This window comes from Lathyrus oleraceus, chromosome 2, assembly GCF_024323335.1.
Source record: "Lathyrus oleraceus cultivar Zhongwan6 chromosome 2, CAAS_Psat_ZW6_1.0, whole genome shotgun sequence".
NCBI lineage: Eukaryota > Viridiplantae > Streptophyta > Magnoliopsida > Fabales > Fabaceae > Lathyrus > Lathyrus oleraceus.
Genome location: NC_066580.1, coordinates 437,446,010 through 437,459,446, shown reverse-complemented (window position 1 = coordinate 437,459,446; position 13,437 = coordinate 437,446,010). Strand labels below are relative to the sequence as shown.

Genomic DNA, 13,437 nt, shown 5'->3' with positions numbered 1-13,437 from the left:
GTAATGGAATCCAAGCTCATGGTAGGTAGGACACACCACTTTGTGTCTCTCTTAGCCGTTGAGGGTCGATATCAGAGACCCACGAACATGGCCCCACTTCCTTTTTAACACCTACCAGTACCAGCCACCAACAACTCAAGTTTCATGACTTGTAAGTTTCATCACATCATCCAACCCTTAATTAATTGCACAGCAAATCACGATTAAGATCTAAATACATATCAAAATTGATTTCACATATATTTACTTTGACAACTAAGAAAAATCTCTAATAAATTAATCCACGTCCCGTTGAGCGTTTTCGATTCCGTTCCACGTTCTCTCTCGAAGTCCACGGGTTACATAAAGAATTTTTTTAACTATTAAATAAAACAAAAAAACAATTATAATAAAATAAAATTCACAAATTAAGCACGAAATCTTGTAAAGAAGCGACGCCAGCGAGGTGCAGAGAAACTGGTTTTTGTCGCTAAAAAAAGGAAAGAAAAAGAAAGAAAATCCAAATCATAAACATAAAAACAAATCACGTTCCCGAACTTAACCACTCTCCTTCAAACTCAAACTGTTACGTTATGCTTATTCCATTATTCCACTCCCACTTTTGCAAGCCATAACAATAACAAACCCTCGCTTCTCGTTCCCAATGCCTTGAGAAAAAGGGAAATTACATATAAAATCCCTTTTTCTCTTTCGCTTTTCTCAAAATCCTAGTATTATTTTACTTTACACCCGGCGCACGTTAGCACGAACGCGATGGCGGAAACCGGCGCTGACGGAAATGGTTTTACCTCTCTCCACGGCGACTTGGACTTGACGATAATTGCGGCTCGCCGGTTACCTAATATGGACATCGTTTCGGAGCGTTTCCGCCGCTGCGTTACCGCTTGCGACACTATTAAATACAATTCAACTTCTGATGCAGCGGATGAGATCACTCATAAGGAGCACCGACACCGGAGAAAGATCATTACGAGTGATCCTTATGTCACTGTTATGGTGCCGCAAGCTACGGTTGCACGGACGCGAGTGCTTAAGAACTCGCCGAATCCTGAGTGGAAGGAACGGTTTAACATTCCGTTAGCACATTCGGTTGCCGATTTGGAATTTCGTGTCAAAGATGATGATGTTTTTGGTTCTCAAACTATGGGAACAGTTAAGATTCCGGCACAGAGAGTTGCCACCGGCGAGACTATTTCCGGTTGGTTTCCTATTCTTGGGACCAATGGTAAACCGCCGAAACAGGACACTGCGCTTCATTTGGAAATGAAGTTCACGGCGGTGGACCAGAATCCTCTATACCTTCGCGGCATTGCGGCTGATCCCGAGCACAAAGGAGTGAGGCACACATATTTTCCGGTGAGGAAGGGAAGTTTGGTGAGGCTTTACCAAGACGCACATTGTCCCCATGGAACTGTACCGGAGATTGAGCTTGATAATGGTAACGTTTATAAACCGGAGAATTGTTGGGAAGATATATGTTATGCTATAACAGAAGCTCATCACATGGTTTATTTAGTCGGTTGGTCAATTTACCATAAAGTGAGGCTTGTTAGGGAACCTTCTAGACCTCTTCCGCGGGGTGGGGATTTAACACTTGGTGAATTACTCAAGTATAAGTCTGAAGAAGGGGTGAGAGTTTTATTGCTCGTTTGGGATGATAAAACTTCCCATGATAAGGTCTTCTTCAAGTCGGTAAGAAACTCGAATGTTTGCATTCATCATTTTTTGGCTGCTATGCTTTTGCTTATTGTGTATTTTTCATGTTTGGTGTAGACTGGAGTAATGATGACTCATGATGAGGAAACAAAGAAGTTTTTCAAACATTCTTCTGTCATGTGTGTTTTGGCGCCTCGCTATGCTAGCAGTAAGATGAGCTTCATTAAACAACAGGCAAGTATTGGTTGGTAAATATTTGTAGGTAGCAGTGTAAATTTCATTTTGTTGTTTCATTAAGTTGATACATAATTAATGTATATTGTTGGGAAATAGAATTCTTTGAATTAATAGTCAGTGGAGTCAAATTTGAAATACCTTGTGTTTTATGGTTTTAGCTCTAAATTGTGGGTATGTTTTTTTTGTTGATTCAAAATGAAGTTAAATTTCTTCTTCTTCTTATAAGTTATGATTTGGTTAAATTGTTTTAGGTCTTTTGAAACAAACAATGTAGTGAAGTTGCTTGTGATATGGTGTTATGCAGGTTGTTGGAACTGTCTTCACACACCACCAAAAATGTGTTATTGTGGACACACAGGCTTCTGGTAATAACAGAAGGATATCCACTTTTATAGGAGGTCTTGATTTGTGTGATGGACGCTATGACACACCCGAGCATCGACTTTTTCGTGATCTCGATACTGTATTTGCCGGTGATTTCCACAATCCTACATTTCCTGTAAGTTGTCATCCCAATTGGACAAATGAACATTGCATTTATTTCTTTTTATTTGTTGGGATTGGAGATATCCCTGTATAAACTCTTTCAATGGACTGTTTTCTGGTTACATTATTCATTATGTTTTGATTAAACCCCTAAGTTACAAGGTCAGAGGATTACATTTTAAAGATTTTACGAGACGTGCCTTGTAGACTTTGATTATGTATGATTTGTCCACCAAGTATTTAGAGTATGTGATATATCATTGGTAATGTCTTAATGAACTCCCTAGTTACAGGGTTGAATTGTAGGGATACATGATTAGGTTGTATGAAAAGTCTTGTTTAGATGTAGTTAAGTTGGTTGAATGTTGTCCCCAAGGATATTAAAACTAATAGCAATTTATCTTTTGTAATATTATATGTGATGTCACCTATAGTATTGGATCATAGGAGCTACGCCACCCCTATCTACCATTCTGGTTTGTTACCACTTACCAGAACTTAAGATACCCTTCATTCTTACCCTAATAGTGGACTGTACTACCTAGACAAGACATTGTTTAGAGTATCCTGATTATGTTTTCTGCTTCCAAATAACAATCTAGAGTAATCCTTTTTGACACACAATCTAGAACAATCTTAGATATCCAATTTATTGGACTTTGTTTGATGGTTGAATGCTAGGGAGGAACCAATTATAATTGTTAGCTCAAATATCTAATGTTTTTTGTTTTGTTTTTTTCCCTTGCTATCTTGCTTGTATGACCAACTTCTTTTGCAGTGTACGTTTATTTATTGATCTATTCTTCTTTTTATTGATCTATTCTTTACTAGAGTAGTCAATCTCGGATAGCGGCGCAGAGCTGCCGGTCCTAAAAGTGGGATAACATATAGTGGGATGACGGCTATTTAACTATTTTTTGAACAAATTACATATAATAATTATAAACATATATATTTAATGTAAAATTAAACAAAACTCAAACCCCATAAAATATTCATAAATCAAAGCACAAAACTGAATAAAAAACCACTCAAACAGCCATGTTTTGAGTGAAACTCTTAATCAACATCAACAAGTCTTAATCGAAACATTACATCCCAAAATTCAAACTTAAGTGCAGAAACGAGGATGAAAAAAGGTTAAGGTTGAGTCTCAACTCAAATTTGATTGAGAAAACCAAAACTACACTTAACTTTTTAAATTTAAGGGGTAATTTCGGTTTTTCAGAGCGGAAAGGATAGTGGGCCAGAAACCGCTCCGCTCCTCTATCTTGCTATTAACCTGATAGCGTCCGCTATAGTGTCTGCACCGCTAAGGCTCTTCCCATAGCGGCCGGCCTCCGCTATCCCACTATAGTGCCACTATTGTCTGCTATTGACTACTCTGTTCTTTGCATGTCTTGTGCTTAGTCTAAATTATATTAATAGATTTTGCATTTTCAAAATAAAGAAAAAAATATTGGTACAAGTTTTAATTATCTTGTATCTGTTATTGTACATCTATGGATTATGCAGTAAAAAAGACAGATTTTGCAGTTCTGGTTAGCTACCAATTTGCTATAGGCAATATGGTTTAGTTATAACATTGTAACACTTCGATTTCTGTTCCTCTCTTTTCTTTTTTAATAATAAATGATACATAAACTGATTTATCATTACTGCTCCCTGATTTTATTTTTGTTTGTTTTTTGTGATAGTCTGGAACAAGGGCTCCGAGACAACCGTGGCATGATTTGCACTGCAGAATCGATGGACCTGCTGCATATGATATTCTTATTAATTTTGAACAACGATGGAGAAAAGCAACTAAGTGGAAAGAGTTTGCATTTCTTTTTAAAAAAGCTTCTCAGTGGAATGACGATGCTTTAATAAGAGTAGAACGCATCTCATGGATATTAAGTCCTTCTCATCGTACCTCAAAGGATGATTATACAACTGTTCCAGGGGATGATCCTTTAGTATGTGTTTCGAAAGAAGATAATCCTGAAAACTGGCATGTCCAGGTTGGCAAAAAGCAAATTTGGTTTTAAGTAAATATTACTTGCATGTTATTCTTTCTTGATTTTGGAGATGATTCAATTCATCTTTGTTTTCCAACTCTTATTGGGCTACACGTGATTTTTCAGATCTTCCGCTCCATTGATTCAGGATCCTTGAAAGGATTTCCCAAACGTGTTGATGTTGCTCTATCCCAGGTCTATTAACTGCCATTTTACTTCACTGTCCATCCTTTTATATCTGTACATATAATATGTTAACTTGGACGAGCTATGCAAAGAAGATATTTATTGAGTTTGAGATATTATGTATGAATTGATCTTAATCATATTTACATATTTTGGATGCAGAATCTCATTTGTGCTAAAAGTTTGGTTATAGACAAAAGCATTCAAACAGGATACATCCAAGCTATCAGATCTGCTCAACATTTCATTTATATCGAAAACCAATACTTCATCGGATCTTCATATGCATGGCCATCTTACAAAGATGCAGGTTAGGTTAAATGTTATGTTTACGAAAAACAGGATAACTGTCTATATTTAAGTGAGGTGGTTTCCTCTGTAATGGACAAAAGAAATTGCTTGAAGTTTTAATGTTATGAGGAAAATGTTGAGTGTATATTAATTTTATAACCTACATCCCTTTCAAAAGTTAATCCGGTAAAAAAAAATAATGTTGTTAGTATAGTGTGAATCAGGTCCTTATTTGATTAAATGATTATTGTAGCTGTAATATTTTTATTTTCTACAGATTATTTTTTTCCACCCAACTGTGTAATCTTTTCCTTTGTCATAATAAACTTTATCTTTTTTCCTAAAAAAAACAAATTTAATCATATCTTTTGTTGTTGAGGGAATCATACTATTTTCTTAAGACATTAATTTCTTAATTTCTACATATTATTTTCTTAAGACATTAATTTCTTAATTTCTACATATTTCATTTAGCAAAAGGAAAAGAAAAAGGATTTCAAAGATAATGAGATAATATTCAACATCCTGTCTATAGTCAATGTTAAACTCATTGTTTTCTTTTGTGGTCAGGGGCTGATAATCTTATCCCAATGGAATTGGCACTGAAAATTGCTAGTAAAATCAGAGCTAATGAGAAATTTGCTATTTATATTGTTTTACCGATGTGGCCAGAAGGTGATCCTAAATCAGGAGCTGTGCAAGAAATTCTTTTCTGGCAGGTATGTGATTATCTAATATCAAAACTTATCGTAGAATTTTGGTTGGATCTAACTTAACCCCACAAAACCAGCCTTCTAAGAAGATGGTTGTCCCCCACTTATAACGACTTTTTTTGGCCATATCACTGTGGGATTCTCAATACCTCTCACAATCAGAATCTAAGATAAGCTGTAATACTATCTTAAAATTTGAGTTGGACTTAACTAATTAACTCAACCGCACAAAACTGACTTGTAAAGTGATGATTGTTTTGATCTCGAATAATGCTCCTGCTGCTCATATGGAACTGTTTAGACCACATCACTTCGGGACTCCCAACAGTTTATAAACTAGTTTCATCATAGAAATTTACAATATCTGATTATGAAGTCCTAGAACCTGGATTCTCTTTAGTGCATTTTAGAGAGCACAGGGTAAGTAATTGTCAATGAGGAAATCAAAGGATTGAGCTCTCACAAATGCTGGTTTGTTGTCAGTGTGGCGGTATCTTATCAAAATCTATTTATTGTTCCCATGAATGGTTTCAAAACCTGTATTTAACTGTGCAAAGTCTACCCGACATTAGAAGACTTTTCTGATTTACGAGTCAAAAGATAAAAAAAAAGCAACAAAAAAACATAGTGTTTATGCTCAATTCTGTGTGTTTTATATACAGGCTCAGACAATGCAAATGATGTATACTGTCGTTGCTAAAGAATTGAAATCAATGCAACTTAATGACGTGCACCCACAAGATTACCTCAATTTCTATTGCCTTGGAAACCGAGAACATTTCAATGAAGAAAGCTCAGGCACAAATGGTGCACCGGTAAATTTTCCATATAAATAGTCCAATTTGTTTACGGCTTCAGCATATCATATTCTTTTCTTCTATGCATCTCTAAATTGTAGTTCTTTAACATATTGTTAGACGAGATAAAATCGAGAGGAAAGTGATTCATTCCATTCTAAAAAACTGTTGTAATGATTAAATTGATTCAGTTGCAACTGAATATAGGTAGTTATATAGCCATTCTAATCCTACACAAAAGTTGCATTATCCCACACTCAGTCATAACTAACTTTTGGTTAGTTATGCCGACGGGGCAACAACTGGGAAAGTAAGCTTCTACTAAAACTACTTATCCCCCCTCCTCTGAAGATCAAGATGGGAATTCTGAGACAACAAAGCCACCTTGAGTTTAGTCTTGAAGGTAACAATCTTGTCACTTCTCATTGGAGACAGGCTTGGTCAAAATATTTTCCTTTTGGTTAGCACCAGGAATGTGCAGAACTTGCAATTGTTTGGCTAGAACCTTCTCTCGAACAAACAACAAATCTATTTCCATGTGCCTAGTCATGGCATGAAAACAGGACTGTGAGCCATAGCCACTGCACTTTCACTGTCACAGAAAATAACAGGAGGAGCAATTGAAACTTTGAGCTCATGAAGAAGAGTCTGTAGCCAAAGCATCTCAATAGTAGTCAAGGCTAGACTTCTACATCCAGACTCAAGTTTGTTACCACAGTTTTCTTTCTTGACCACCAAGATATTGAGTTGGGATAAAAATAGATGACACTGCCAGAAGTTGACCAGCGGTCATCCGAGCCAACAGCCCAATCTGCCTCACAAACTCCATGGAAGGAGTAAGGAAGTTGAGAGAATGCAGGGTGTAGAATCCTTTTTACTGCTTACGAATGGGAATCCAGACTTCTATATCCAGACTCAAGTTTGTTACCGCAGTTTTCTTTCTTGACCACCAAGATATTGAGTTGGGATTAAAATATATGACACTGCTAGAAGTTGACCAGCGGTCATCCGAGCCAACAGCCCAATCTGCCTCACAAACTCCATGAAATGAGTAAGGTTGTTGAGAGAATGCAAGGTGTAGAATCCTTTTTACTGCTTACCAATGGGAATCCAAAGGATTGACCATTAACTGACACCTAATTCATAGAGTAAAGTAACTCAATTCAGGTCTTGTGATAGTAGCATATTGAAGAGCCCTATTACTGACCTGAGCAGAGTAGGGTCATCAAAAGGTGCAGAGCCAACTTTTGAAAGTTTGGCAGTGGCAGTCATGGGAGTAGATGTTGAGTTAGCATCTTGCATTAGTATCCTGCGCAATAAATCACTATTATACTTGGTTTAACTCAATAGAAGAGACCGAAAGGGCTGTGTCCTTATTTTAATACTAAGGAAGTAGTCTAGTCTAATTCACCAAGTTGTTTCAGAGCAACAATTAGTGTAGTTTATGATTAGTGATGGTGGTCAAAAGACTAGGCGAGTTGCCGCCAGTAAAGATAATGTCATCCACATAGGCCAAGAGATAAGCAGTGGATGATTAAGAGTTGAAGGTAAAAGTAGAGAGAAAAGCAGAAGGTGGGTTTCAATAGTTTTGGTAATGCTTGAATGACATAGTTCAATAGTAAGGTGAGGGGTTGTACTGGGAAAATCCCAAGTTTCACATTGGTTAGACATAGAGCTTGAAAAGAGTGACACCCCGGTTTTATAAGGATGGGTTAAGCCAAAACTCTAACCATAGAAGACAACCATTAGGTTCAGAATTGGTAAGGAAGATAGAGGGATGAATTCTAGGGGTAGAGATGGCTCTCTTGATTCCAGTTTGCATAGTATGGGTATTGTTAAGTTGAGGTCAGTATATTGGAATGGAATTCAATGGTGATGTTGGGGGTGAAGATGAGCCAAATATGGATGTTGGAGAAAACTCAGATGTGGTTATTGTTGATGTAGTAGGGAGAGGGGTTGGTTCAGGTAGAGGTGATGGATGAGGGTTGAGAACAAGTGTTATAAGTCAAGAGTAGACCGATGTAAGGAGTGTTGTTTGAAACAATGATAGAGTTTAGGGTAGAAGGAATGATATTACAAGTAGGTGATTGTGATGGCAATGGAGGAAAGGTCATAGGAAATGTTGTAGTAATGGTAGGAAGAGGGCTAAGAGAGACAGGGTGAGGAGAACTAGATGACTTAGGAAACTTAGGAGTCTTATGTTCAAATAGATGAAGACATGGAAAGAGAGATTCATTAAACAAAGCATCTTTGGAGATATACAATCAACCATTAGGAAATAGACACTTATAGCCTTTATGAGTGGTGAAATAGCCTAAGGACGAACATTTATGGGATCTAAAGTCAAACTTATGAGAGTTTATAAGGCCCGAGGAAGGGAAAGCAAGCACAACCTAACGCTTTTAAGAATTTGTAGTCCGGGGTTGACCAAAATGAGCATAGTAGGGTGTGGCTTGATGGAGGGAAATAGTAGGTAGCGTGTTTATGAGAAAACATAAGTGATGAAAGCATGGTCTAGTATTTTAAGGGAAGAAGGGCATGGCTAAGTAGAGTAAGGCCAAGATCCATAATGTGTCTATGTTTTCTCTCTATTACACCATTTTGATGGTTAGTATGGAGACAAATTAGTTTGTGTATAATCTCAATGTCACCGAGAAACTTGGTGAATGGTCTGAATTCACCAGCCCAATTAGTTTGTGTATAATCTCAATGTCACCGAGAAACTTGGTGAATGGTCTGAATTCACCAGCCCAATTAGTTTGTAAGGGCTTAATGGGGAGGCCAAATTGAAGCTCAACCATATCTATAAACCGTTTAGAAACTAAAAGAGCATTAGATTATTTGAATGAGGCAAGGTCCTATAGGTCACTATATTTGTTCTAATGGTGTGTTATTATATTTGTTTTAATGGTGTGTTGTAGTGAGTGTATGAAGGTAGATAGTGAAGTTTGTGTGCTTTTCCCACACAACAAGCCGAACAAAACATAAAATCCTTTTTATTTCTTGAAATTGGAATGTTACATTGATGAAGAACATGATATGAAGTGTTTTCATTAGGATCACCTAACCTTAAATGGCAAAGAAAATAAGAGCTACATGACATAATGTCAACATGAGTACTAGAAGAATTACAAACAAAAGTATTATAAGTGTTGTTGAGCTAGCCAAGATGCTAGGCTTGAAGACTTGGGAATTCATAGAGGTCATCTGGTCCTACTGAGCCTTCTAGCAAGATAGAATCAATGGTCTGAGATTTTAACGAAATGATTAGGATATAATCAAAATATACAAGTTACCTTTAGCAAATTTACACACACATATAAGATTTTGGTAACGGAAGGAACATAAGTAAATTGTGCATAACTAAAGGAACAATAGGATTACATGGAGAGGAGAAATGAGAGGAACCAGAAGATAGAATAGACAACCCTTGGCCATTGCCTATGATAATCCGCTCTTGTCCTTCAAACGACATTTGTTGATGAATGTTTTGTAAACTATCCGTGACATGATAGGATGCACCAAAGTCAGAGAATCGAGATGGATTGTAAAGGGGTAGTGTTGGTGATCATGGCATTAGGTGTCGGGAAATTCTGAGGCATGGTAGGGTGGGGTGGGGTGGAGGTTGAGGATGAATCCATGTGTTCGGAAAGCCATAGGACAAACCATTAGGTGCATTTAAGCTTGCATAAGGTGCTTCAAGGCTTGTGTAATTTTGAAAATCAATAGGAAGAGGTGCTTGATAATGTTGATTGAAGTGGTGGTTGCACATAGTAGCAATATGACCAAATTTGAAGCAAATTTGACATTGGATATTGTTGAACCTGCCACGGTCATGCTCGTCCTGACCACGACCAACTCTACCCTAGCCAGGGAAATTGAGCACTAAGGCATTGTATGTTGTGCTTGGACCGCCTAATCCTCACCCTAAGGAGCAGAGGGGATTGCTGGGGAAAATCAACAAGACTCTTCGTTTGTGTTATAGATTGATTGTAGTTGTTTTAGAGACAGTGACTTTCTTGGACTTTTTAAGATGCATTTCATGCGCAAGATGGAGAGCTTCAACTTTCTCAAGTTGAGTCCATTCAAACTTGCTTTCAATAACAAAATTATTGACTAAAGTCATGAGGTAGACCTTAAAAGTATCAAATGAACGTGTTGTGAAGGAGGAAGGGATCACCTACGGAAGCAAGAGAGTCAAGTCAATCAACACCTTGATACAAAGGAGATACTCTTCACCAGTACAATGTGAGATAGAGTTGTTGCTTGCAATTTAGAGCGTTGCTGAAGAACACAAATGAACTTTTTGAAATGTGCGTGGATGCAATCTTAAACCCGATGAGCACGAAGGCAGCCAGCGACTCTGGTCATGATTGCATGGACTGAAGTCATGAGAGCAACAACTGATCTTGTGTGATCCAAGGACAATACGTAGGATTTTCAGTTCCTACATTTTGATCAGCAATCGAAAGGCACTGAGTTGGAATGTCAAAAGAAAAGGAATCAATTGAAGGTTGTGAGGATTGGTCATAGGCTCAACTTGTTGACGCCATATGAGAAAAAAAAATTCTCATCTAATTTCTATGAAATTTTGTGTTGAAAGGTGACCCTGGGAAGATCTGTCATGGAAGAATTTAGGATGTCGTAGATCTCAAGGCTCTATGATACCATGTTAGATGAGATAAAATCAAGGGCAGTTAGATGAGAATTTTTTTCTCATATGGCGTCAACAAGTTAAGCCCATGTTGCAATGACTGAATCAAGCCCATGTTGCAATGACTGAATTGAGCCCATGTTACAATGACTGAATTGATTCAGTTACAACTGAATATTGGTAGCTATATAGCTAGTTTTATCCTACACCAAAGTTGTCTTATCCTACACTTAGTCATAACTTGCTTTTGGTTAGTTATGCTGATGTGGTACCATATGGGAAGGGAAGCTACTAAAAGCTACTAAAGCTACTCATCTCACAATCATCTACTATAGATAAGGAAATCATATAGACCAATAAACATTGGTTACTTCTTCCAATACATATGACCGTTTATTGACGGCGTTTTTCACTTTAGTATTGGAGGATGCAATGAAGGCAACCCAAATGCCGCCGCAGCTTTAGGCTGTTAGGAACGAATCGTAAGCCGGAAGTGTGGATGGTGCTGTAAGCCTAGCAGCAAATCTAGCATAGGCTTTGATATTATTTTAGAGTTTGTGTTTGGTCTAATTCAACCTTACAAAACCGGCCTGTAAGGTGAGGGATGTTCAAATTTTTTACACACTATATAGGTCATATAGGTCATATTTCTAGGCAATGTGGAACTAAATTTACCCATTTACACCCAACACAATGAAGGCGACGGGGGCTGCAATGACGGCCCAAATGCCGCAATTAGACGGCGGCTGGAGGCAGACAGCTATGAAGACGAAATTTCCAACAATGATCAAATTGTAAAAAATGCTGAAATTTGTGTTTTGCCAAATATTCTTTATGATTATAGAAAAGGAAGGGACATACAAGTTGAAAATATATTTTTAATACATTTGAATAGCTGAGAGTGAGGATAGATTTTTCTTTATATACTATTCAGATTGTAGATGGTATTTTACAATTCATCCAACAAAACAGTTTTTTCTTTTTCTTCTGATTATATGTTCCAGTTTACATGATTCTTATAATATCCAAATTCTACTTGACTTTTGAAATACTTATCTTAAATGGTAGACACTGATCACCGATATGTTGTGATTTTTTTGGTCAGGTCTCTGGAGCATATAAATATCGCCGAAATATGATTTATGTGCATGCCAAGGGGATGATCGTGGATGATGAATATGTTATAGTCGGATCTGCCAACATAAACCAAAGATCTATGGCTGGTACTAAAGATACTGAGATAGCTATGGGTTCATATCAACCTCATTACACATGGTCTGCGAGGAAAAGACATCCACGTGGACAGGTTTGTATTTATTAATTAGCTTAATTTAAACTCTATCAGCAACTTTTCTATTTGAAAATTTCGTAATATTGCAGCCAAACACAATGAGCTGTAAATCATACCTCATCCTTAAAATAACCCTTATCCTACCAGAAATGTTAATGACTTCCCCCCCAATTTCTTAAATTACTAAATTGTGTATGTATAAACCAAACAAAAATAATTTATAGTTTGACTCTTCAACTATGTTTCTCTTGTACTTTCTATACTATGTTCAGAAAAATTGATTATTAATGTTGAATTTCTTAACTCTAATGCATATCTGTGATCGTTTTTATTCTTGCAGATTTATGGTTACAGAATGTCACTTTGGGCAGAGCATCTTGGCATGTTAGATGAAACTTTTAAAGAACCAGAGAGATTGGAGTGTGTACGGAAAGTGAATGAAATTGCAACCAATAATTGGAGAATTTACTCTTCCGACGAATTGTCACTTATACAGGGACATCTTCTTAAGTATCCTGTACAAATTGATTCTGATGGGCTGGTCAGCTCATTACCCGACTGTGACAGTTTCCCAGATGCTGGTGGTAAGATATTGGGGGCTCATTCTGCCACAATTCCAGATATCTTAACAACGTAAACTCCTTAATTCATTTGAAGTTTTGGTGAATATTTGTTGTGTCCCTCTTCACACGAAATAACACTGGAGTGAAATGTTTTGTTTTCTAGAATTGAATTCTAGATTGTTCAAATCGTAAACCTTTTACATAGGAAACAATCCACATTTGTAAAAAAAGATGACTAATTTGTATATTGTCAATTGTATTGTAGATTGTTGTGTCAATTGTATGACTACTATATGTGGCAGTAATAGTTTTCTGCAACTAAATCTGCACTCTACACACATTGCCCCGAAATTTAAATTAGTGATTCCTTTATAGGATCATAATTGGTTTCTATTGGAAATCCCACACAGGAATTAAAATTGCGTCAAGTTTAACTCAGATCACCTTCATAACGATTCTTCATAATGATTCTTGGTGGACCTTGGACTCATGGATATTTGATAACTTCATAATGATTCTTCATAATGATTCTTGGTGGACCTTGGACTCATGGATATTTGATA

The 13,437-nt window shown here is 37.0% G+C and overlaps 1 protein-coding gene across 1 annotated transcript; it reads left to right on the top strand.

Annotated features, from left to right (window-relative positions):
* The first annotated feature begins 424 nt into the window (after window positions 1–424).
* On the top strand, window positions 425–13,197 carry LOC127120088 (phospholipase D delta). Its single transcript, XM_051050468.1, has 10 exons — window positions 425–1,692; window positions 1,774–1,890; window positions 2,198–2,392; window positions 4,077–4,382; window positions 4,506–4,574; window positions 4,728–4,875; window positions 5,427–5,575; window positions 6,232–6,384; window positions 12,126–12,326; window positions 12,652–13,197. The coding sequence occupies exons 1-10, from the start codon at window positions 754–756 to the stop codon at window positions 12,946–12,948; spliced, it is 2,574 nt and encodes an 857-aa protein (XP_050906425.1). The 5' UTR covers window positions 425–753; the 3' UTR covers window positions 12,949–13,197.
* Window positions 13,198–13,437: the final 240 nt, after the last annotated feature.